At 39.1% G+C, this 26,428-nt stretch overlaps 1 protein-coding gene across 1 annotated transcript; it reads right to left on the bottom strand.

The window, feature by feature from the left end:
* Positions 1-1,966: 1,966 nt before the first annotated feature.
* Positions 1,967-26,122, bottom strand: LOC131658797 (uncharacterized). The gene is made up of 7 exons (XM_058928052.1): positions 25,958-26,122; positions 25,785-25,828; positions 25,241-25,427; positions 23,906-25,189; positions 23,561-23,836; positions 2,297-2,509; positions 1,967-2,176 (listed from the first exon to the last, which is right to left on the bottom strand). The coding sequence occupies exons 1-7, from the start codon at positions 26,120-26,122 to the stop codon at positions 1,967-1,969; spliced, it is 2,379 nt and encodes a 792-aa protein (XP_058784035.1).
* Between the last annotated feature and the right edge of the window lie 306 nt (positions 26,123-26,428).

Genomic DNA, 26,428 nt, shown 5'->3' with positions numbered 1-26,428 from the left:
ACTAAATATTACAAGAGTTTGTGAGGTCGAAGATGAAGTTCGTAAGCTTTTGAATTTGACAGCAATTCTATATATTTGCGCAAGTGTTCTTATTTTCTTATGATCAGAACTTCTATTTATAGGCGTTGAGAGGAAATGATCGTTGGGAGCATTTAATGCTTTGCGCGAATAGTACAACGCTGCATTTAATGTTTCACACTTTTGTCAACTACCTCGAGCCTTGCTTTTGGTGCTTTTACTGACTTTGCCTTTTGTAGCTTCTAACGTTCCTTTTGTCAGTCAGAGATTAGACGTTTCAACCTTTCATCTTGTACTTTCTTCTGGACTCAGATTTTGTAGATAACAACGTTTGAATATCAGAGTCATCAGCTTTGGTGCAGAGCATCTTCTGTCTTCTGACTTTGAAGAGCTTGAGCGTGATACCATCAGAACTTCAGAGCTTGTTCTTCTGACTTCTAACTTCTGATGCTTTCCAGTTCATGTTCTGATTCTACATGACCATCTTCTGATGTCTTGCTAGAGCATGTTCTGTTGAAGCCATCCAGAACCTTCTGAGTCAGTGCTTCTGAGCGCTGATTTGTGCATACTCTTTATATATTTCTTGAAATGGAAAATGCAAAGGATTAGAGTACCACATTGTCTTATACAAAATTCATACATAATGTTATCATCAAACCACAAAATATTCATCAGAACAATTCTTGTTCTAACAATCTCCCCCTTTTTGATGATGACAAAAACATATATAATTGATATGAATTTGTATCTAGAATATCCGATGAACAAAGACAATTACACAGATATAACATAAGCATATAATCAGAGTGTGTGAATATGTCTCCCCCTGAGATTAACAATCTCCCCTTGAAATTAATACTAGAAGAATTTATAAATAAAAGACTTCCCTGAGTATTTTTCATTTCAGTTGAGACTTTCACTTTGAATAGAACTTCAGAGCATTCAGAGCTTCTCTTCAGAGCTTCCATTTGGACAGCTGCAGAGCTTTGAATTTCTCTTTGTGATCACTTGTATCAGAGCACTTTTATGTCTTCAGTCTTCTATATATCTGATCCATCAAAATTTTGAGACTTCCTGCACTAGAACTTCTGGGTTGATCACATCATTTCTTGCTTCTGGACTTGAAACTCCATAGCACTAAGCTTGCTTCAATTCTTTAAGAGCTTGCTTTTCCTTAGAATTGCTTTTCCCCATGTATTTGCTTCTCATGTTGAGCTTTGTCCAGAATATCTCATTCCTGCAAAACTATCAGAGACAGAAAAACTTGCAAATAATGTTAGGAATATTGAGACTTAATCCCAGCAACTGATATAATAAATCAATTCAATTATCACATTTCTCCCCCTTTTTGTCATAACATCAAAAAGCATAAAGATTCGGATGAAAAAGACACACAGAGTGAAGAAAGAAAAGATAATTTTTCATTGATAGAATAAGAAAATACAGAAGCAGATGCAATTCAAGCAGATGCAGAAAACAAAGAAAACAAACTAAGACACAAGACAGACTACGACTGGCTAAACTTAGAAGCTAAGACGACCAGAAGGTTCTTAATCTAAACAGTGTCTTCAACTTGCTTCTGAGTAGCTTCTTTTTGAGTCTGCATAAAAGATCTGAACTCAGCATTTGTATCATCTTGCTTGTCCAGACGACTAGCCAAACTTGCTTGATTCTGTTGAAGCTCTTTCATAGTGTTCATCAGAACAGAAATAGAAGAACTAGCAGAACCAGCATCAAAGCTGTTATCCATAACAGGATGATTTGCATCAGCTTCAACCATTAGAACATCTTCATGATTTTCCTCAACAAGAATATTTTCAGCAGGATGTTTTAACCCTTGAAGAATCTCAGCTAGATTCTCTAGAGGAGTTGGAGTCTCAGGTTCTGAAGGGTACACAACTTCTAGGAACACCATATTAGGAGCCTTTTCAGAAGGGTTCTCCCTGAGTCAGTTGAACAAGGCCTGAAAATCTCCAGTCAGAACCTTGTATGGATGTGGCTTCCACACAAAGATTGCTAGAGGATTTTCTTCTTCAAGCCCATCAACAAACTCTTTCTCTTCAAGAGGCTTCCAGCTGGTGATGGGATGGTAGTATCTTCCATCATCATACTCCAGAAGGAATCCAGAAGGTCCAGGAGCAGCAGCTAAGCACTCTTTCTGAAGATCCAAAAAGTCAGCCTGAATCTCCCTTCTAAAAGCTCTCTAGAGCTTCCCAGCAGCTACATGATCCAGCTTGGAATCATGAGCAACCTTCAGAACATCTAAACCTATCCTGACCTTGTTAGATAAAAACTCAAAACTTGCATCAACAGAAGGTCTTGGGGGTTTATATTTGGGAGGAGAGATGGGAGTTTGAGGATTGAGAGAGGAGATTGGCTTATCTGGGTAAGAGAGGGCATATGATTGAGGAACTCTATCCAGAACAAATACTGTTTCAGACGAGGGTGGTTGAGGAGCCACCATTTGACAGCATATAATCATATTTTTTTTCTAACAAAAATGTTAATCAATAGTCATAATAATAATAATAACTAAAAAAAATTAGTTGGTAAGAAGAAACATCAAGTATAAATGTTTTTAGTTGAAATTTAAATTTTGATCTTTCATAGTTGTGAGAGTTTAATGGTTTATGTTAATTTGATTTTTCCTTTGCAACCTATATAAGATTTAATGAGAAATTTATTTAACTTAAGCATTATGTAATTTAATTTTTTAAAAATATTTGATTTAAAATTTTATTTTAGGGTGTATTAATGTGTAATAAATAATATCATCTCTGGGTACTAAAGAACGTGGATAAAAACTAATGAAGTGTGAAACATGAAAAAGAGTGAACCTCAGGAATATCTAGTTCAGACAGTGACAGGAATATGAATAAAAACATTAAAGAAGTTACTGACTTTACGGATTTTCAAAAAGTAAAAAAAGAGTGAAATATCTAGTTCAGACAGTAACAAGAATGTGAATAAAAACAGTAAAAAGTTACTGACTTTACGTATTTTCAAAAAGAAAAATGTGAAAAGGAGCGAACCTCGAGAATATGAATAGAGCAACTCGGAAGTTTATGTAAATTTAATGAATAAATTCAAGGGCATTGTTGTAATAAACATATTTTTCATTATTAGATTCATCTATCATTTATAGCAAAGCAAACAAATTATTTAGCACAATCATTATGTAATTTACTTTTAGTAAATATTTGAATTAAAATTTTATAATAAGGTATATTAATATGAAATAAATCAATTCAATAAATTTATCATAATAAAAGTCTCTTGTATTTGTTGCATACGATAAGAATCTAGATAAAAATAAAATGAAATTACTGAATTTACGCATTTTTAAAAAGTAAAATCTAAAAATGAGTGAACATCAAAATCATCAACAGAGTAAAGTTCAAAATTTGATGTAGATTAAATGAATAAATTCAAGAATATTGTTGTGATAACACATTTTTCATTAGATTCAACTTTCATTTATAACAACATAAACAAATTATTTAACACAACAGTTATGTAATTTATTTTTATTAAATATTTGAGTTAAAATTTTATTTTAAAGTATATTAATGTTAAATTATTTAATTCAATGAAATTACAATAATAAAAGTATCATAGTAACAAGAATTTGGATAAAAACAAAATAAAATTATTGACTTTAGAGAGTTTTTAAAAGTAAAATCTGAAAAGGAGTTAACCTCGGACTTGAGACAGATTTTAAAAGTAAAATCAGAAAATGAGTCGGAATATCAGAAGAGCAATTCAAATAAAATGTTGGTGTAAATTAAATGAATAAATTCAAGGACATTGTTGTAATAAATATATTTTTCATTAGACTCAGCTTTCACTTATAACAACATAAACAAATTATTTAACACAACCATTATTTAATTTATTTTTAATAAATATTTGAATTAAAATTTTATTTTAAAATATGTTAATATAAAATAAATAAATTTAATAAAATTACTGTATGTTTATGTGTAACAGTTACAAGAATGTGGATAAAAATGAAATAAAATTACTGAATTTATGGACTTTAAAAAATAAAATATGAATGTGTCAAAATAAAAGTAAAATCTAAAAAGGAGTGAATCTCGGAATTATCAATAAAGTAAACTTCAAAAGCGAGGAAGATTAAATGAATAAATTCAAGGACATTAATGTAATAAATATATTTTTCATTAGATTCAATTTTCATTTATAACAACATAAATAAATTATTTAGCACAATCATTATATAATTTATTTTTACTAGTTTTCTTGGTATTTGAGTTAAAATTTTATTTTAAGGTATATTAATATGAAATAAATAAATTCAATAAAATAACCATAATAAGAGCCTCTTATCTCTATTCTGGATAAAAACTAAATGAACTTATTGACTTGTGTATTTTTAAAAAGTAAAATCTGATCACGAGTGAACCTTGGGATTACAACCAAAGTATTTAAAGTGTTGGTGTAAAGTAAATGAATAAATTTAAGTACATTACTTTAAGAGTGAAGACCCATTTTAGTCTCTCACAAAAATTACACAACTCAAATTAGTCCTTCACAATAAAATGGACCCGATTTAATCCCTTACAAAATTTAACCGGGTCATATTAGTCATTTTGTTAATATTTTTTCAAACCGGTTTTTTTATAATTTTAAACCGTGACTGAACTGCCCCGTTGGATTTTATTTATTTTACAACTAGACCAATTTACATTCATGATAAGTAATTCTCCTGATTTCTACTAATCTTTAAGTAATTCCCATGATTTCCAGTAATCTTAAACAATTCTGAATTTAAAACCTTCAGATTCAATGACAGTCAATTTACTACAATAGAAATTGATTTGTCTATTTTGTAAATGATAGTCACTTTACTAACAGTAGAAATTGATTTGTTTATTGATAGTCACTTTCCTAACCGTATAAATTGATTTGTCTAGTCGTAAATGATAATCACTTTATTAACAATAGAAATCGATTTGTCTAATTGTAAATGATAGTCACTTTACTCACAATAAAAAATAATTTTTCTAGTTATAAATGATAATAAATTTATTAATAATAGAAATTGATTTGTGTGAATATCATTTAACGTGAAGGACTAGGATTTGAGACCTCATAAGTAAAAATTTATGTACAGAATTTGTTAATATTAGTAGAAATCATGGGAGTTAGTTGTCATGAATGTACATTGGACTAGTGATAAAGACACAAAGATGTCTTTTAAAGATCCTGAGTTTGATTCTTTATAAGAAACAATTTTAGTTTTTTTTTATATTCCCGAGTTCGATTCCTTATAAGAAACAATTTTGGTTTTTTTATATTATTAATTCATAATTGTTTAAAAATGAAATTAAAAATAAAATTAATTTAGTATTTAAAAATAACAGATAAAATTCAAAGTGCCAGTCCAGTCACGATTTACGAGGATCCGGTTACATTTTGTAAGGGATTAAATTGTGTCTATTTTTTGTGAGGGACTAATTTGGCTCGTGTAATATTTGTGAGGGACCAAAATGGGACTTCACTCTTATTTTAATAAACATATTTTCCATTAAATTCAAGGATATTGTTGTAATAAATACATTATTTAGCGCAACCATTATGAATTTTATTTTTCTTAAATATTTGAGTTATGATTTTTTATTGTATATATTATCATTAAATGAATAAATTCAATGTCTTTATCATAATAAAAGTATCTTACATCTCTGGATCAAAAGAATGTGTATAAAAAACAAATGAGGTAGTTGGTTTTATGATTTTTTTTAAATAAAACCTGAAAAAGAGTGAACTTTGAGATGATCAATGGAGCGGATAAGAAGTTGGTATGGGTTAATTAAATAAATACAATAATATTGGTGACAAAAATGCATCTTACGATTGCAAACAAAAAGAATCAATATATAAACCATGTGAAGTGACTACTTTTAAACCTTTTTTAAAGGAAATTTTAAAATGGAGTATACTCATCGACATAATGATTGAAAAGTTACTATGGGTTCAAAGATGGATGTCATCAAGTAGAGCAGTCGCGATTGATTGTGGTTGAGTCTTGCAACGTTTCTAATCTATGAAACACATACAACTTTAAGATTAGGTGTGTCACGATGTTCGACATTTGTGTGACACTCCTACAACATATGTTGATGAACTTAGACAATTGTCTAAAAGGAGTTTTTTTTTTGGTGCTCGTGAAATGGGTATCCCACACCTTTATGTCACCCATACGACACATGTCATACAATTTATATAAGTATTCCAAAAACAATAATTTTTCTTTACTCCAACCGTCTTTATATATTTTTATACAAATCTCGAACACATCTTAGAGGATTAAAGATGTGTCAAAACAATGTTAATTAATCAAGAATTAATGACATTGGATTTGATTAAAATTTTAACTCTTAATATATATATATATATATATATATATATATATATATATCATTGTCTTATACTTTTTACATTATATGTGTTAGAGTATTTCTGTCATATCTCAATGTATGTGTTTGGTAAGTTTTGATGTTAAAACCTTTGTCGATATATATATATATATATATATATATATATATATATATATATATATATATATATATATATATATATAATCGGTCACCATTTCTATTAAGTTTCCGTCGTTTATCCGGAAAAAATTCATCATTTCGGTAACACATTCGGTTGTTTTATTGCTTTTATGTTAAGTTTATCATGTTTATTAATTTATAGTATTGCATAGCATTTTGTTTAAAGTTTATGTCAAAAGAGCATCTTTATGCCTTTGTTTGGTAGTGTTAGTGTTTCAGGTTGATGTGTTTGATCAGAGGAAACAATGGACGCAATTAGGGGACTTTGGAAGGCGGAGAGATGGAAGTTTATGAGGAATCAGGAGAAAAAACACGGGCACCCGTGTGAAAAAACACTGCCCGTGTGGAAAAGCCAAGGGAAAACACAAAAAGACATCAAGACAGTGGAAAAGCATGGGCACCCGTGTGAAAAAACACTGCCCGTGTGGAAAAGCACGGGCACCCGTGTAAAAAAACACTGCCCGTGCTTTTGGGCCTGATGCAAAATTCCAAACCACGTGAATCACAAAATAAACACAGGCACCCGTGTGAAAAAACATGGCCCGTGCTTTTGGGTGCGGACAGAAACTTCACTTTTTGATCTATGTTACTCTGTCTTGTATTAAGGGTACTTTGGACTTTTTGCTGACACTGAGACTGATACTGAAGCTACTTAAACGAAGTTTATGTAAGGAAAAGGGGACTTTTTGACAGATTAGAGAAAAGAATACAAGAGAAGATTGGAGAAAGCAAGGGTTTGGGAGAGAAGAAGATCTTCATGAACGGAAGCAATTGAAGATTCAATCTCCTCCAATTTCTTGTAATGTCTTTATTCAATATTGTGTTTTCTTTGAATACTATGAGTAGCTAAACCCCCCAATGCTAGGGGGTGGCCCTGATTTCCCTTTGTAATGACTCTGAGTTTGCAATTGCGATAACTATCATGTTTTCAATTATTAATTTATTCTCTTGATGTTTTTAAAGCTTTTCCTTTCGGACAAATTGGAATTGATCGATGATCATCATTTAGGTCGGACCACCAATGATAATGCTTTCATGAGAATATGCTATAATAGATATTACCTAGGACTAGGAATACCTTATAGCAACCGAATATTCTTGATAACTAATTGCTTGATTTCACCGTAAATTTCTAAGGACTTAGGGTTTAGGATGAAGGATCAAAGGTTTTTTCACTAAGGACTTAGGATCAAACAACCTTAAGAACCGGTAATTGATTATTGAAAATAAGTTGTTGCAATAGAAATTTCAGAGTTGTTACATTGTCAATCATCCACTATCCCTAGCATGTTACTCATATTTGTTACAAAGCCCATTTCATTTACTGCTTATTTTACTTTTCGCTAAGTGATAATAACCAAATAAAACCCAATTGAAGTTTTTGTTTAATTGAACTTGGAATTGAACTCATCATTCCTGCGCAGTCCCTGAGATCGATATTCGGGGAATTTTCCCTATTATTACAAGAGGCAAAATAGTACACTTGCTATTTTACCGATCAAGTTTTTGGCGCCGTTGCCGGGGACTGCCATAATATTGAGTTTAAGTTGAGTTCAGTTAGAATTTTGTTGCTCTGCGACTAAAATTTTATTTTCAGCTTTATTTTTGTTATTTTGTTTAATTTCAACTAATCTGCTCTAATCTTTGTATGCGAGGAAAGTCCTCAGATGATTTATCTTTTGACGCAGAACCTGGAAGATCTTTGCACACTAGGCTTAGAAAAGCTTAACAAGCAAGACTGGCAGAGTCAACCGTAGAACCCGTAATTCCAGAACCAGAAAAAGAGGAAGAAGCTTTAGATTATTCTGGTCGTTCAAATACAAGGTCAAAATCAGATACAGAGTCAGAGACAGAGACAGTTATGGGGGAACCTCAAGAAAGGCTCCTCGGAGACTATGGTGTTGTGAATACACCGGGTGGGAGACTAACAATTGTCAACCAAACGGTGAATGTTCCTAATTTTCAATTGCATCCAAGCACCATCACTCAGCTCGAAAGAAAGCCTTTCACCGGAAAGGTTAATGAAGATGCAAACAAGCACTTGCAAAGATTTTTGACCATGAGCACCACTCTGAAAATTGACGGTCATACTGAAGAAGCCAAGAAGCTAAGGATGTTTCCTTTCACCTTAGCCGAAGAGGCAGAAGAGTGGTTCTACTCCCTCCCAGCAGGCAGTATCACATCGTGGGAAGAGATGGAAAAGGCTTTCCTGAATGAGTATTTTCCAGCGTCAGTCTTTCTACAAAAAAGGTATGAAATTCTAAACTTTAAGCAGAAAGAGGGTGAACCGTTGGGAGATGCCTACAAAAGATTCAAGAGGATCCTCGTAGCATGCCCAACTCATAACATGGATCATACTGAACAGATGCAAGTATTTGTTAATGGGCTTAAAATAAAGACAAAGCAGTTGATCGATACGGCAGCCGGTGGCTCAACTAATTTCTCAACAGCCACTGGTATTAAGAAGATCATTGAAGCGATAGCTGCAAATGAGCATCTAGAGTTGTATGACAGGTGTACTAACAAACCTGAGGGAATAATTGATCTAAAGTTGGAGACTTCTAAAATTCGGGTTGAAGATGCGATAGCTGCAGAAGTTGAAAAGAAATTGAAGGCTATGAATATAGGTACACAACAAGTGGCTCAAGTTCAACAAGCTCAACCTGTCAGCTGTGAAATCTGTAATGGCCCACACCAAACGGTGTACTGTTTTGCTACTCCCAAGCAGATTGAAGAAATCAAATTCCTAAGGCAAAACAACCCGTATTCTAACACCTATAATCCAGGGTGGAAGAATCATCCAAATTTTGCTTGGAAAGATCAACAACAACAAGGTATCCAGAAGGCAGAGTGGGAAGTGGCAATTGAAAGATTAGCTGGGCAGTGTTCTCAGTTCCAAGAAGAAACAAGAAACAACCACAGAAACACTTCGGCCTCGATAAAAAATCTGGAAGTTCAAGTGGGGCAGATAGCACAACATCTCACTCTACAAGCATTAGGTACCCTTCCGAGCTCAACTGTGAAAAACCCGAAAGACCAAGAGAAGATTAATGTTGTTAATACAAGGAGTAAGAAAGTGGCAGAATCGGAAAAAGAAAGAGAGGAAATAGATGATCCCTTGGTCATTGAGGTAGATTTGGAGATAAGAGAAAATGTGAAAGAGCCCGAAATTGTGATACCACCGGTTAAGCCACTTGAAGAGAAAAATAAGAAAGATGCTAAACCGGAAATCAAATTACCTTTTCCTTCTAGAGTGACAAAGAAGAATTCAACAGAAAAGGATTTTGAGAAGTTTGCAGCCTTGTTTAAAAAATTAGAGGTTAATCTACCTTTCTTTGAAGCACTTGAGCACATGCCTTTGTACAAGAAGTTTATGAAGGAGGTTATCGGTAAAAAGAGACCAGTGGGGGGAGGACCAGAAATTGCAACTGAAAAGTGTAGTATAGTCTCTCCAGCAAGGAAGATCCCCATCAAGAAGAAAGACCTTGGAGCGGTGGCGATACCATGCACCATCAAGAACAGAATGTTTAAAAAGGTACTCATTGATTTTGGTTCTAGTGTGAGTTTAATGCCACTATCTATCTTTAAAAAGCTTGAATTGGGAAATATAAGTGAAAGTGAGACAAAGTTGAAATTCGCTGATCACACCATCAAGAAATCATATGGGGTAGCTGAAGACGTACTAGTGGAGGTGGATAAGTTTGTATTCCCCGTTGACTTCCACATCATGGACATTCCTGAAGACGAAGAAACTCCTATCCTTCTTGGGAGACCGTTTTTGTTGACAAGTCGTTGCAACTTTGACATTGAGAAAGGTACTCTGACGGTGAAAGCCTTTAATGAAGAAGTAACCTTGAAGATGTTAGAAGTCAAGAAACAAAGTGCAGGTGTACATGATCAAGCTTCTGTTGGTATGATCGAAAGTGAGGGAAAATACAAAAGCCCAAAACATCTCCAAGAAAAAGTTTCAAGCATAGCCTCTCGGGTAGAACCAAATTTTGTAGCTATCAAAAGTCATAAGAAGGCTAAGGAAGTCAAGAAGAATGTGGGAAGTGAATTGAAGAGAAAAATTGTCCATGCTTTTCATCTTCAAGAGTTCGTGGTTGCGGAAGTGAAAAGCAACCAGGTGTGGAAGAGGAAATACCCTCCATGAAAAAGGGTAATGGACCGTCGAGCCATGCGACATTAAACGAAGCGCTTTGTGGGAGGCAACCCACACTTTTAATAATTAATTGTCTTTTTGTTTATTTTATTTCAGGTAATAAAAAGGGGATTTCTCTGGTGAAAGCTTGAAAGCGACAGCCGGAGTTGATGTACCCTATGTGAGTCCTTTCCGCAGTTAGGCTAAAACATTGAGGTCAATGTTTAGTTCAGGTGTGGGGGGGGGGGGTTTCTTGCATTGCTCTTGTTTCTGTTTTTATTTTGTTTTTAGCATTACTATTCGTTTTCTGGTGTACCATTGTGTTACAGAGTGACAGATAGTTGTTGGATGAATCCGAGTTTGATAGCTAGTGGATGAAAGATACTCCCCATACTAGATCTCCCGAGGCACCCCGGAAGTTGATGCAGCCATGAAATGATAAAATTAAAGGTTGGACGCGATTTGGTAACACCGGACCGAAATGGTTGTATGGTATACCCGAGTCGGGAAAGAAACCACATGACACGAGGAGGCTTCAGAGCTTGTAAGCATAACCAACATGGTGAGAGTACAAAGGTCAAACACTAAAATATCATCATGAGATTTCAGTCAGGTATGACCTTATCACTTTGATTTTGCGTATGTTCTTTTGACACAGCACAACATGAGGACACACACTGAGGCATGTTGTTTGTTTAACCCCTAGCCTTTCTATCCATCCTTTAATTTATGTTTATCCTTTGTGAACCCCCATTGAGCCTTAGCCTTTTTGTTTGAAATAAACCCATGTTCACCCGTAACCATACACTTCCTACCCTGTTCGGCATGATTGTTGTAAATTATAAAGTGTGCGAAAAAGATAAGTTTGGGGTGGTAACACGTAGAGAAAGGGTAAGTGCATATAAAAAAGGATAAGAAGTAAAAAAAAAAAAAAGAGGCATGCAAATGTCCTAACAGAAAAAAAAAAGAAAGAAAAGCACTTGCCGTGACTAAAGACCCCAACATGCTCATTGAAAATTGAGTGAAGAAAAGTCAAAGTTGAATAAAACCCCAAGCTATTAGTTAGGCACAAAAGTGAGAAAAACATCATGGATTCCGAATCCAAACCCCTTTGTTATCCATTTATTTGTCTATCCTACCGTACTTAAGCCCCGTTACAACCCAAAAGACCTCATAAAGTGTGTGGAATCTGTGTGTGTAGTGAAGATAGAATACATTCAAAATTAAGAGTTGATATTGCATACTTTGGTACTGTGAGTGCAAACACTTTAACCCCGAGAGATCTCGTGAGAGTATGAAAAAGTTTGCAGGTAAAGAAGTCCTCTGATGTGAAAGTGTGGTAGATAGTTCGATTCGGGAAGCCAGACGCTTGATCGAGAAGGAAGGAAGCGAATTGCGAAAGACACAGGCTGTATTGTGGAAAAGAGAAATCCGTGGGTGACCTATGTTTGGTCTCAATACATCACTTGAGGACAAGCAATGAGATAAGTTTGGGATTGTGATCGGTCACCATTTCTATTAAGTTTCCGTCGTTTATCCGGCAAAAATTCATCATTTCGGTAACACATTCGGTTGTTTTATTGCTTTTATGTTAAGTTTATCATGTTTATTAATTTATAGTATTGCATAGCATTTTGTTTAAAGTTTATGTCAAAAGAGCATCTTTATGCCTTTTGTCGCTACCGCGAAAATTAACAGAGTCGCCACTAACATATTTATCCTGAAAAGGAAGGGAATGCCAGCAAACCGCAAAACAAAACAACGGTCTCACGACCAGAGAAAAAGGGTAAGGGAGTCAGTTACGCGAGGGGAAGGTATTAGCACCCCTCGCGCCCATCGTACTCGATGGTATCCACGCTAGTGTCTAAAACTATGGGTGTGTAAGCAAACTACGCTAATCTGGACTAAAATGAATGCAAAATGTAGGGAAAAGAAAGAGTTATACTCGCACGGGCCCTACCCCGCTGCCTACGTATCCTTTTTGAGGAATCAGAGGTACCGTAGCTCGGCTAACTAGGTTCTGTTTGTTTTGTGTTTTTTAGGTGAACGAGTTACATTCACACTCCGCTGCTCGACCTTTGGAGACTTATGCTGGGAATGGAGCGGAAATAACAAGCTCTTAAGAAAAGAAAATCAAAGAGTGTGGTTTGTGTTTTAAAGAATGCATGAGGAAAACCTAAGCTAAGGGGGAAAGCTTGCTACCTAATGTTATCATACAAAGGGTACAAGTCTAAACTAAACTAATCAACCTACGGGGAGAAGCGAAAGCAAACAAATAGCACACAAACGAGCATCCGCTCGTAAAGCAAACAAACCAACGGCACTGGCCGAATGGTAGAAAAGCAGTCCCGCCATAGCCAAGGGGAGCAACTCAACCCAAGTCAACCAAGCATTAGACCTCGCGAAAATGATCGGGCCATAGACAAGAGGAGCGGATCCCTCTCAGCAACCAAGCCATCACGGATCGTAAAGGAAAACGGTGCGTGCGTACACCGAGCATCAACGTCGGGCAACGCGAGCTATAGGAAAGACGGGGGTCCGGCTGCATGAACCCTTTTCCTGACATACTCGATAACAAGATCTTGTGCAGGTTCGGAAGCGAGCAACGCGTAGCGTGCGCATACCGAACGGACTCGATGAGACTGGGCGGGGGTTGATTGCTAACCCTTTCCGCGTGCCTTCCATGAGGACTTAACGGAGTGCCATATAGGACTTATTACACCGTGACTCCCTGCCGCAAAGCACAAATATAAACACACTAACAAAAACAGAGCCTCTTTCGAGGACTTGGCCAGATGCATGTCTAGGTCCTACTTCTCATGTTAAAGGATGATGCGAGAAAGCAATAAAGTGCGAGAAAAATAAAATGAAACGGGATCAATACCAAACGGATGATGATCCGTAAACTATAGCGATGAGAGAAAGCAAACTAAGAATCCCGCGAGCGAGCTAGCAAAGAGAAAGCAAATAGTCAGCACACCGATTAGCCATGAAAGCACACAAAGGTCGACATGCGCGTCGAGCATAATCACAATACACCTGCAAGAGGAACAAGCAAACCAAACAAGCAGATATAAAGTAATAGAGATGTGTCTCCAGGATGAGAACACAAAGCAAGCGAATGAACTTGTGTCCCGCAAGTAAAGCGGAACACTCATAGAATGAGCATCGATCGGTGACCGTCCAAAAGCCTCGCACACTAGCACACACGTTAGAGATAACCAGACACCGCAATCGGAATTGCGTTATTGCTATTCTAAAATAAACCGGACAAAACAATCATGGGAAAAGGTATGGTAATACGCGAATAAGCATGCAAAAATTACACCGGAAGTCGACAAAAGTACCATCATGGAAAACACAAAAATTCAGAAATACAAATCATTCCACAAAATAGTACATCTTACAAGCTTTCCAACGATATAAAGAACACGCAAATCGGAGTTACGATAAAAAAGATATGAATTTCTGAAGTTAAGAACAAAACACACAGCCGTAACCGGTTACGCCCTGACCCGTAACCGGTTACGGTCAAGACAGAAGCAAAAGGAAGGAAAAACACGGGTTCGTAACCGGTTACGTCCTGAAGCGTAACCGGTTACGCTGTACACAGAAGCAAAAATAGAGGTAAAAAACGAGCTCGTAACCGGTTACGGCCAGGAGCGTAACCGGTTACGCTGTGTACAAAATCAGCGCAACGAGGCAAACACGGGTTCGTAACCGGTTACCGCCTGAAGCGTAACCGGTTACGCTGAGCACAGAGTAAAAAAAAACAGCACAATCAACATTCAAAGCAATTCAAACATGCATCCATCAAGAATAATGATCAAGCACGAATTAAACTCGATTTGCACAGTGTTATGAACATCAAACCATCACAAATAGGCCTCAATCCGCATGGATTTCAAGTCAAGATCATTGACTAATAAACAACAAACTCATGCAAGCATTAAAACAAACACATAGTGCACCAAACTTGTATCCACATGCAATTGCAAGCAAAGTTCTAATGAATCTAATATTTAATCATCATCAACATCAATTAAGCATCATCAATCACTAAATCTAGCATTCGAATTATATTAACATCAACAATTAAGCACTTAATTCAAGGTTCAAGGCTTACCGAATGAAGATCTAAACCGACGCGCGAACACGAACACGACAAGAACGCGAACGCGAACACGAACGAGATCGAAAAGCGAATCCGGAGAAGAGTGATAGTGTGATGCGCGAGAATAGATGAGGGAAGAGCGAATCCGAACTCGAGATCTTGAACTTCAATCCATATTGCTCTTGATTCTTGATGAAAGTTGATGAATGTTAATGAAAGTTTTATAGAATTTGTGGTTTTGATCTTTGAAAATTGAGGGAGAAATGGGAGAAAGTGTTTGTGAAAAATTTGGTGAATTCAAATTATGAGAGTCCTCTCCTTGATTTGTGAAGAGCAAAATGTTTATATATTGTCAACGCGAAATGTCCAAATTGCCCTCGGTGCGTCTTATTTTGGCTCGTTTTTAAGGAAACTCGCTTCGGCTCTCAATCCTGGAACAAAACCAATGCCACTGTGAAGATGACCAAATTCTTGACTCGTCGCTGCGAGAATCGTCTCAATCCGATAAGCGACGAAGAAAATACGCCCGTTTGAATGACGAGAAACATCGATTCATCTGGTGCGACCGTGTAGAATTTTGTGCGTACCGCTCAAAGAACTCGATAAAACTCCATCTTCGGCTCGAAATCTGAACAAGCATGTGTGACAAAGAATTGAAGCTAACTAAATTTCCGAGAAAATGCCGCCGGAATGGACTTCATAAGATAAAAATCGAAGAAGTTATGAATTTTCGAACTCGGCGCGACACACTCGAAAGCACATTTTTTACCGAAACAACGCGATGATCCTTAAAATTCTGGGAGATTTCAGTGCATAATTGGCCTTTGGTCCGAACATACGAAATCTTGGTAATGATGGCACGGAGCTCCAGTTAAATTTTCAAGCGAATCCGACCAGCGGATTGCGAGATATGAATTTTCTGAGATCTGAAACCCTACATTCAGCACCGTTTTTCACTGCAAAACCTCAAGTAATTTGCAAATCTGACGACCTTCCTCAAAGAATTGGCTTCCGAGCCAAACACGAAAGTTGTAGATATCGTCGAAACAGTCGGGACTACGCGATAACTTAGCTCATATCATCTTCCAAATAGGACTTGTGAATTTTCCCGTATTTACACTGTTTAAACCATTTTTCACATCTTATCTTCTTAATCCCATGAAAACTCTTTATTATTTTTCTTCAATTTTTGAATGACGAAATAAACGTCATTATTAACTTATAGCTCGAATAAAGAGGGCAAATTTTGGGGTGCAACAGCTGCCCCTATTCAAACTTCTTGAACCTGGCGAGTGAGAAACGAAAGTTTCGAACCGTTGAGGTGGAAGGAGGTTGAATACCAGAATGAACTCGAAAATTTGCGCTCTTGATCAATAGAAGATTCCAACTTGCAATGAAGAAGGAATGTACCACCCCGCAAGCAGGGAGAAAAAACTTCAACTGATCTGGATAATAAATATGCTCCAACTTGTGATAAGAGGGAACGGGCACCCACAGGCAGGGGAAAACACTTCAAATGATCTGGGCATCAAGAGAAGGAACATCTCGACTGATCTGAGTATCAGACGTAGCAGATGTCTCCGAACTTGCATCGGGATAGATGTCTTAGGTCGATCTGGGAATCGAGGGAGATACGTCGGTTGATCTGGACATCAACGTGTAATAGGTATCTCTGATCTGGGAATCATGATCTGGGAATCTGGGCAGACATCTCTTCTGATGCAATTAAATCATCAGGTAGATATTCCAACTAATCTGGGAATTAGCGGCTAGCTCCTTCGTAAGACCACGGGGATCCGGAGGCGGTTCCTTCAACTGAACTGGAAATCAGGATAGGAACAATATCTCTTCCGAACTGTGTACGCCGGGGAAAGAATGCCTTTAAACTGATCTGGACATGATGCCAGAAAATAAGTAGGACAATCTTCATCTGAAAGACAAAGTCGATCAGGCAGACATCTCCATCTGATCTGATGATATCAGTGGCTTGCTCCTTCGTAAGATCTTGGGAGATCCGGAGAAGGTTCCTTCAACTAATCTGAATCTGAATATTAGGATAGGAACAGATATCTCTTCCGAACTGTGTACGCCGGGTAAAGAAAGCGTCTTCAACTGATGGTTAGGCATCGGGACTGGGCAGACGAGTTTCTTCTTCTGAACGAACTAAATCGTCAGGGAGTAGATATTTCCAACTGATCTGATGTATCAGAGGGCTTGCTCCTTCGGAAGATCTATAGAGATCTGGAGGCGGTTCCTTCAACTGAGCTGGATATCAGGATAGGAACAAATATCTTCCACCGATCTGGGGGCACCGGGAATAGGAATGTCTTTGAACTGATCTGAGCTATGCCAGAAAATAAGTAGAACAATCCTCTTGTGATTCAAAATATCAGGATAAGCGCCTGTAATGACTAGGAGAATATTGCTCTATAGGGAGCATTTGTATCTGGATAACTTTCCTGCAGAAAGAAACAGATATGATATGATTTATGCATGATGCATGTATGAATGTGTATGGAATAACGTTTCCGAGGGGGAAGACGCTACACGCTTAGAGAATGCAATGCGAATGATGCATGATTTGAACGTTGCTTAGGGAGACAACGGAAGAGCACTGAATTGCTGAAGTAGTCCTGGAGAGAATTTAGAACTCTGCGGGGAGGACAAGATGAGTGACCACAAGTCACAACTACGAGCTGGCAAAGATGGATCAGAAATCTGCTGGAGACAATCAAATCTAGATGCGAGCTCTACTTGGGGAATGAATCCTGCTTGAGGATATGAACATCCCACTTAACTGCTTGGGGAAAAAACCCTGGCAACTTCATTGGAGAAGCAAATTCTCGACACCCTGGGGATGTGAAGATAAAGACAAGTTATGGAGACAACTCTGATGGGGAGAGACCAACTTGCTTGTGTAGGACGCATTCCGCTGGGGAAGTCCTAGAAGAGAACAGATCCTGCTGAGGACGCATGTGAATCTCTGCTGAGGAAAGAAACTTGGTGGGGAAGATGAATACTTTTGCACAGCAATCTGCTAGGGATATGAGAGATCCGCTGGGGATAAGGAACTTAGCATAAGAACCTTTTGTTAAGGCAACTCCACCGGGGACTAAGATGACTCTCCTAGGGAAAACAGGTCAATATGTTGAGGAGAGAAGCGCTCTACTGGGGAAAGAGAGGCATTCGGGCAACGAATCTCTTTAAGAGCTTGCTGGGGAATCAGATACCGTCCAATCATGACTCAACTGGGGAGAAGACATTCTGCCGGGGAATGAGGCTTTTGGAGCATAGAGAATGCATTAAGATGTGCTTTGATGAGGATATGAGAATCTTGGAACAAAGAAAGTCTCCTCCAGATATACTCAGCTGGGGAACGAGAATCTCTCATTAGGAAGCACTCGGCTGGGGAGTGAGAATCTCTCATAGCTAGGTCCGCCAATATGCTGATGCGAAGCGCTTGCAAGGATGTACCTGCGAGATAAACCAATGAAAGATGCCCCAGGATACAGCATGGTATCTTGGCCTGCCATCCTGGTTATACAAGACTTCGAAGTAGATTCAAAGGTTTCATCATTCCTAATCACGTATTGTAAAAGCAATGCAATTTTCATATGCAAAGTTTAACACAAACTCAGGACGTTTTATGCAAACAAAACAGTAAAAGAAAACGGCTTTTGAGATGAAAAGAAGTTTATTTAAAAATAATGCCCGAAAGAGGGCGAATACATTTAAGAAGCAATTCCTAGTAAGAGGTAACTGCACAATGCTGAGTACAAATGAGATGGCAATGTGAAACGGATATCCATTAGTTTCGATCCCACTATCACTTTTATAACCTTGACGTTCCCATCTCCTTGCTTTGGAAGACCGTACTCATTAGGATTGATCGCTGCCCAATTTGACGACCGAACACCACCGAACTTGTGGACCCGACGGGGTTTGGGAGTGCCTTTAGGGATTTGAGTTGCCAGGTGCAAACTCAAGAACACGGAGTCTTGCTTATCCCTCGGTCGGGAGCCCTAAACAAAGTGATTGGAATTTTGTGAATGCTTTAAGGATTTGAGCCGCCAGGTGCGAACTCAAGAATACGGAGTCTTGCTTATCCCTCGGTCGGGAACCCTAAGCATGTATGAAAAGTGATTGCCAAGGTGGCATGCGAGATGTAGTCGTTCGCTTTTGTCCCTTTTTTGCCTAAGCTGCCCTTTCGGGTTTTCAACTTAGCGGGTATATTTGTTTCTTTTTCATTCTTTTGCCTGATTTATTTTCCTTTTTCTTTTTCTTCCATTTTTCCTTTTTTATCTTTTTTTTCTTTTTTTTTTCAGGTCTATGCGAAATATTTTTTGACTACATCCGCGTTCACAGGGTGAGGAAAGTTCTCGCCATCCATTGTGGCAAGCATCATGGCACCGCCAGAGAACACTTTCTGCACAACAAAGGGGCCTTCATATGTCGGAGTCCACTTGCCTCGAGGATCACCTTGAGGAAGAATGATTCTTTTGAGTACCAGATCACCTGGTTTATAGCTTTGGGGTCGTACCCGCTTGTCAAAAGCTTTTCTCATCTTCTTTTGGTACACCTGACCATGACCAATAGCCGCTAAGCGTTTCTCGTCAATGAGGTTCAACTGATCCATCCGATTCTGTACCCATTCTGACTCGTCAAGCTCGACGTCTTTCATGATCCTCAGGGAAGGAATCTCAACTTCAACAGGCAATACCGCTTCCATGCCATAAACGAGTGAAAAAGGAGTTGCCCCAGTCGATGTACGCACAGAGGTACGATAACCATGCAAAGCAAAAGGTAACATCTCATGCCAATCTCGGTAAGTCACAACCATCTTCTGCACAATCTTCTTAATATTCTTATTAGCCGCTTCAACAGCGCCATTCATCTTTGGACGATACGGAGAAGAATTGTGATGCTTGATCTTGAAGGACTCACAAAGCTCCTTCATCATCTTGTTATTGAGATTCGATCCATTATCAGTAATGATCTTCTCAGGAATCCCATAACGACAGATTATGTTGTGCTTGATAAAGCGGGTAATCACTTGCTTGGTAACATTCGCATAAGATGCGGCTTCAACCCACTTGGTGAAGTAATCGATGGCAACCAAAATGAAGCGATGTCCATTAGAAGCAGTAGGCTTAATCTCTCCAATCATGTCAATGCCCCACATTGCGAAAGGCCACGGAGAAGTCAAGACATTCAAAGGCACAGGCGGCACGTGCACTTTATCAGCATAGATCTGGCACTTGTGACAAATTCTGACATGGTTATGACAATCAGTTTCCATAGTGGACCAATAATAACCAGCCCTCAAGATCTTTTTAGCCATTGTATGCCCACTAGAATGGGTACCAAACTCGCCTTCGTGCATCTCTTCTATGATTTTCGAAGCTTCTTCCTTTACAACACATCGGAGCAACACACCGTCATGATGCCTCTTGTACAATACCCCACCGTTGAGGTAGAACTTAGCTGCAAACCTTCTCAGAAACTTCTTATCAGTCACCGACGCTTCGGGAGGATACTCTTGAGTTTCGAGGAACTTTTTGATATTGTGATACCAGGGATTACCATCCAATTCAACATCCACAAAGCAGAATGCTGGCTCATCCAACCTGTTGATGGTGATGTTAGGCGCTTCATTGGCCCACTTCACTTTGAACATGGAAGCCAAAGTAGCGAGAGCATCAGCAAGATTGTTCTCTTCTCTAGAAATATGCTCGAATGTGATCTCATCAAAGTATGGAATAAGTCTCATCACATGCTCCCTGTATGGAATCAGATTCTGATGGCGAGTTTCCCAATCTCCATTGATCTGGCTAATGACAAGATTGGAATCCCCATAAACTTTCAAGTACTTGATTCGCAAATCGATCGCAGCTTCGATACCATAGATGCAAGCTTCATACTCAGCCATGTTATTAGTGCAATCAAAACAGATTCTGGCTGTAAACGGAATATGAAAACCAGATGGGGAAGTAATTACAGCTCCAACACCATTCCCGAGTGCATTAGAGGCACCATCAAACACGAGCGTCCATCGCGATCCTGGTTCGGGTCCTTCCTCTGGTCCAGGAATGTTACAATCTCGGATGTACAGGACATCCTCATCGGGGAATTCAAACTTCATCGGTTCATAATCTTAAACAGGCTGATATGCAAGATAATCTGCCAACACACTACCTTTGATGGCTTTCTGAGTAGTATATTAGATATCATATTCAGTCAAAATCATCTGCCATCTGGCTACTCTTCCGGAAAGAGCGGGCTTCCCAAAGACATACTTGATAGGATCCATCTTGGAAATCACTAAGGTGGTGTGAACCAACATATACTGCCTCAGCCGGTGAGCAGCCCACACCAAAGCACAGCAAGTTTTCTCGAGCAGTGAGTATCGGGATTCACAGTCGGTAAACTTTTTGCTTAGGTAGTATATTGCATGCTCTTTTCGGCCAGACTCGTCATGTTGACCTAGCACACATCCCATTGAATTTTCAAGAACTGTGAGGTACATAATCAAAGGCCTTCCTGGAACTGGAGGCATTAGTATCGGAGGTTCCCGCAGATACTCTTTCACCTTTTCAAATGCTTTTGACAATCATTATTCCACCTGGCCGTCTGATCTTTTCTTAGCAATTTGAATATTGGTTCACAAGTGGCCGTAAGATGAGAGATGAATCTAGCAATGTAGTTCAATCTCCCTAAGAAACCACGAACCTCTTTTTCTGTCCTCGGCTCAGGCATCTCTTGTATAGCTTTTATCTTTGCAGGATCAACCTCAATACCTTTTCCGCTAACAACAAAGCCCAACAGCTTTCCAGATTGCACTCCGAAGGTGCATTTGTTTGGATTCAACCTCAGTCTGAATTCCCGAAGCCTTTCAAACAACTTCTGCAAGTGAACCAAGTGCTCTTCTTCAGTGTGAGACTTTGCAATCATGTCATCAACATACACTTCAATCTCTTTGTGAATCATGTCGTGGAAAAGAGTCACCATGGCGCGCTGATACGTTGCCCCTGCGTTTTTCAACCCAAAAGGCATGACTTTATAGCAGAAAGTTCCCCATGGTGTAATAAACGTTGTTTTTTCCATGTCTTCTGGTGCCATCTTGATCTGATTATACCCAGAGAAGCCATCCATGAAGGAAAACACTTTGAAAGGAGCAGTATTATCCACCAACACATCAATGTGAGGAAGAGGAAAATCATCTTTCGGACTCGCCCTATTCAGATCTCTGTAGTCCACACACATCCTGACCTTTCCGTCCTTCTTAGGCACAGGAACAATATTCGCAATCCACGGCGGGTAATTCACAACTTGTAGAAAGCCAGCATCGAACTGTCTCTCAACCTCTTTCTTAATCTTCTCAGACATATCTGGGCGAGTCCTTCGAAGCTTTTGCTTGACAGGAGGACTATCTTCCTTGAGAGGTAGACGGTGTACCACAATATCTGTATCGAGACCAGGCATATCCTTATAGGACCAAGCAAAGATGTCCGCATACTATTTCAACATAGCAATAAGCCTCTGCTTCACACTATTCTCAAGCGCAACCCCTATCTTGACTTCTCGGACTTGCTCTTTAGTGCCAACATTTACCATCTCAATTGCCTCCTGATGCGGCTGAATCGCTTTCTTTTCTTCCTGTTTCAACAATCTGGCCAACTCGTCGGGGAGATCACAATCTTCATAAGCTTCCTCCTCGGCTTGGTAGATCGGATTGTCAAAATCATAATAAGCAATAGCGGAACTGTTACCAATGGAATCCGTGGTAGTGGAACATCTGCATGATTGATGTTTTTATTTTAGTTTTATTTATTAAGCTATGTGCAAGTGTGTGCAAAAACATTGCCATTTAAAGGAAAAAGTTAAAAAGAAAGACAGAGAGCAAAACATTTGAATGCAAAAAACGTTCTTTTATTTCATGATTAACTTTGAAAAATGCGAACTGCATGGCCCTACAAATGATTCACTACGCCTTGGGCAGAGCGTAGGAATTATGGCATGATTAGAAAAGTAAAAACAAGGAATTTACTCCTGAGTTTGTGTAACTTGGATGACATCTTCGATTGTCCAGTTGTTGGTCTTCTCTCCAGGAATACTTGGACGAATCCAGCTATCAAAATCACAGTCACTATCCACCTCTTCACCATTGACAATGGCATTAACCTGACCATCTTGAATGATACCACCACTCACAAACTTGATCGGGCTAAGAATACCAGACTTGGGCGATGCATTCTGCTTCCCAAGACGGAAACCCAGACCGTTCTTGTCAAATTTGGGACGCACATCAATTACTTGCCCCCAGCCTTCCACCTTTCCAGTCTCAACAACAACCTGAGCATCTTTCAGGGAAGACATGATCGTTTCTGGCTTCGTTATCTCATAAGGAGGAGTTCTCACGGCATTTACAGCTTCAAACGCTTGGAATGGTGTCTCATGTATTTCACCTTCGATCTCCACATACCGGAAAGAGGACAAGTGACTCACGATATAATCTTCCTCACCACAAACTGTCACGACTTTACCGTCAACCGGATACTTCTACTTCTGATGGAGAGTGGATGTCACAGCACCAGCCTTGTGAATCTACGGTCGTCCCAACAGACAACAGTAAGCAGGTTGAATATCCATCATATAAAAGGTTGTGGTAAATATCTGAGGACCCACTTGAATTGGTAGATCTACCTCTCCGAACACAGACCTCCTTGAACCGTCAAACGCGCGCACCACCAATTCACTAGGCCTTAACTCCACACCAGCATAGTTAATTCGCATGAGGGCCGACTTGGGAAGCACGTTCAAAGAAGACCCAGTATCAACCAAAACACGGGACAAGGTCGTCCCTTTGCACTCCATCGAAATATGCAAAGCCTTGTTATGGTTCCTCCCTCCTGGAGGAAGATCACGATCAGTAAACCCCAAACCATTTCCAGCAGAAATGTTATTGGCCACCGCCTCTAGCTGATTCACAGATATTTCATGCGGGACGTAAGCACCATTCAGAATTCTTAAGAGAGCATCTCTATGAACTTCCGAACACATCAATAATTGCAAGATGGAAATCTTTGACTGGGTCTGACCCAACTGCTCAACGACTTTGTAATCAGATTTCCTGATGATTCTCAACAATTCTTCCACATCCTTGGAAGATACAGCATTATCAGGTGCCCCATTCTGAGTCAAAGAATTCTGGACATCAGTCACTACTTGTTTTCCTTTGGCCTTAGCCAAAGCACCTGCATTATTTTGAACAAGCTGAGAGGAGAACACCCTACCACTGCGAGTAATTCTACCAGTACCAGCGAAATTATCAGTGTTTGCAACTGCAGCTTCCACAAACTTCTCTTTAGATGGCTCGCCCTCCTCCTTCGTGCCATAGTAATACACGTCTGACCCATAATGCCAAGGGATGGCCTTCTCACTATCATATGGAATAGGCCCTGGCACGGTAATCATCAACGCCGCTGGTTGTTCCTCATATGGAATACTGACAGGTATCTGAATAGGCACTTGGATACATATTGGAATAACTGGCTCATAAGGAATCGAAATCACTGCCACTTCGCCATCATTATTTCTCGCACCTCTTAACCTTCGATAAAACTGAAGAGGACCCTCATCAATCAGCTTTTGTACCATAGCTTTCAAATCAGTACAACCTTCGGGTTGACTCTTGCAATTCTCACAATCAACGCCACAGCCCGGGAAGATGCCGTTATTAACCAGATGTTGCTTCACAGACACAAGAGGAAAAGTCAAACAGCCCACATCAGATACAACACTTATCTCTTCACTCTCAATGACATTCACACCCGAACCTCCGCGAGCAGGCATCAGATTATTGACAATATTGGGTGTAGGAGTGAATTGGATTATCTTTTGATCCAACAAATCTTGGACTTTGTTCTTCAACGCAATGCACCTCTCCGTATCATGCCCAGCAGCACCTGAGTGGAAAGCACATCGTGCATTCGCATTGTAATTCGGAGATTGTGTGTCCGGAGCATTCGGAGCATGTCTCAAAGTAATCTTCTCAATCTTAAGCAAATGTTGCAACACCTGAGCATAGGTCATAGGAATCGGATCAATCTTTCTGTGAGGCCTAGTCCTGGGAGGATAGCGATCATTACTGGAATGCTGTCCATGCTGATGTTGTTGTTGTTGCTGCGGTACTGGGATCATGACAGCATTAACCTGTGAATTGCTTCTCCCTGAACCCCTTCTTCCATATATGGCATCTGCATTTCCTTCCTTCCTTCTGGCATAACCCTCAGCTTGTTTCTTACCACTAGGAGTATTAGAAGAAGCTCCTAACTGAATTTTCCCCATCTTTAGACCCATTTCAACACGTTCGCCATATCTCACCATTTCAGAAAAGTTGGCCGAAGCACTACAAGCCAAGTAATAGTGTCCAGACAAAGTACTGGTGAACATGTCAATCATTTCACGCTCAATCATCGGTGGCTGAAACCTTGCAGCTAACTCACGCCATTTCTGAGCGTACTCCTTGAAAGATTCTTTAGACCCCTGAACCAAACTCTGCAACTGAGTCCTATTGGGCGCCATATCAACATTGTACTGATAGTGCTTAATGAAAGCTTCCACAAGATCTCTCCAAGAATGGATATGAGTGCGCTCGAGTTGAACATACCACTCCCAGGAAGCTCCAGCCAAGCTGTCCTGGAAGAAATGCATTAGAAAACCCTCATCCTCGGAGTATACCGACATCTTCCGATAATATGCCTTGACATGAGTCATAGGGCAGGTCGCCCCATTGTATTTGTCAAAAGAGGGAACTTTGAATTTCGGTGGGATCCTCACACCAGGAACCAACCCCAAGTCATTGATGTCCATGCCTAACACCCCTTTGCCTTCAATAGCTCTGAGACGCTCTTCAATCAGACGATACCTTTCAACTTCATCATGTGCACCATCAACACTATGCCTCGATACCTGATCAAAGTTTTCAACATTGAAATCCAAATTACCACGGTTCTGATTATCTCTCCTTCCCAACAGACGAGACGGGGGTGGAGGTGGAAACCCGTGATGCTGATTGAAAGGATTATAGTGCCCTCCCACGTGATCAAACTCATTCAGATCATGGTGATCGTCAATTCTACCAGACACATCGTCAAACAGCCCCGAATGTCCTCCATTCTCAACCCTTCTGGAGTTCTCGACGAGAACCCGCAAGTCATCCTGCCCCTTGGTCACATTAGTCAATGCTTCCATAAACTGCGCCATCTGCGCATTCATCTACTCTGTCAATTGAGCTCTCATCTCTGCCATTTTTTCCTGAATCTGTTCCATCTGCCTTCTCTGATTGCTCCTAGTCGGATACGGGTGATTAGCCGTCTTAGAACACCTTCTGATAATAAAACAAGCGAGACATAAGATAAAATCCCTGCAAAACCTGCAAATACATGACATGTATGATATATGAATGATATACATGAAATGTTTGTCAATTTTCAGGTATCCATGAGTTCATCCCACTTTCAGATAGGACATAGCAACCCTGATACAGAATATATTTGAACAGCAATCCAC

The sequence above is a fragment of the Vicia villosa genome, linkage group LG3, assembly GCF_029867415.1.
Source record: "Vicia villosa cultivar HV-30 ecotype Madison, WI linkage group LG3, Vvil1.0, whole genome shotgun sequence".
Lineage (NCBI taxonomy): Eukaryota > Viridiplantae > Streptophyta > Magnoliopsida > Fabales > Fabaceae > Vicia > Vicia villosa.
Note: the sequence above shows the minus strand (reverse complement) of the source record. Positions and strands in the feature narration are given on the sequence as shown.

What these genes read in the sequence shown, in the direction of transcription:
- LOC131658797 (XM_058928052.1), bottom strand. Translation starts at nt 26,122, where the DNA reads ATGGCGCAGTTTATGGAAGCATTGACTAATGTGACCAAGGGGCAGGAT. An exon ending in CGGCCAACTTTTCTGAAATG is followed by an intron (nt 25,190 to 25,240) that starts GTGAGATATGGC and finishes GGGAAAATTCAG; the next exon opens with TTAGGAGCTTCTTCTAATAC. An exon ending in TTGAGTTTTTATCTAACAAG is followed by an intron (nt 2,177 to 2,296) that starts GTCAGGATAGGT and finishes TTGGATCTTCAG; the next exon opens with AAAGAGTGCTTAGCTGCTGC.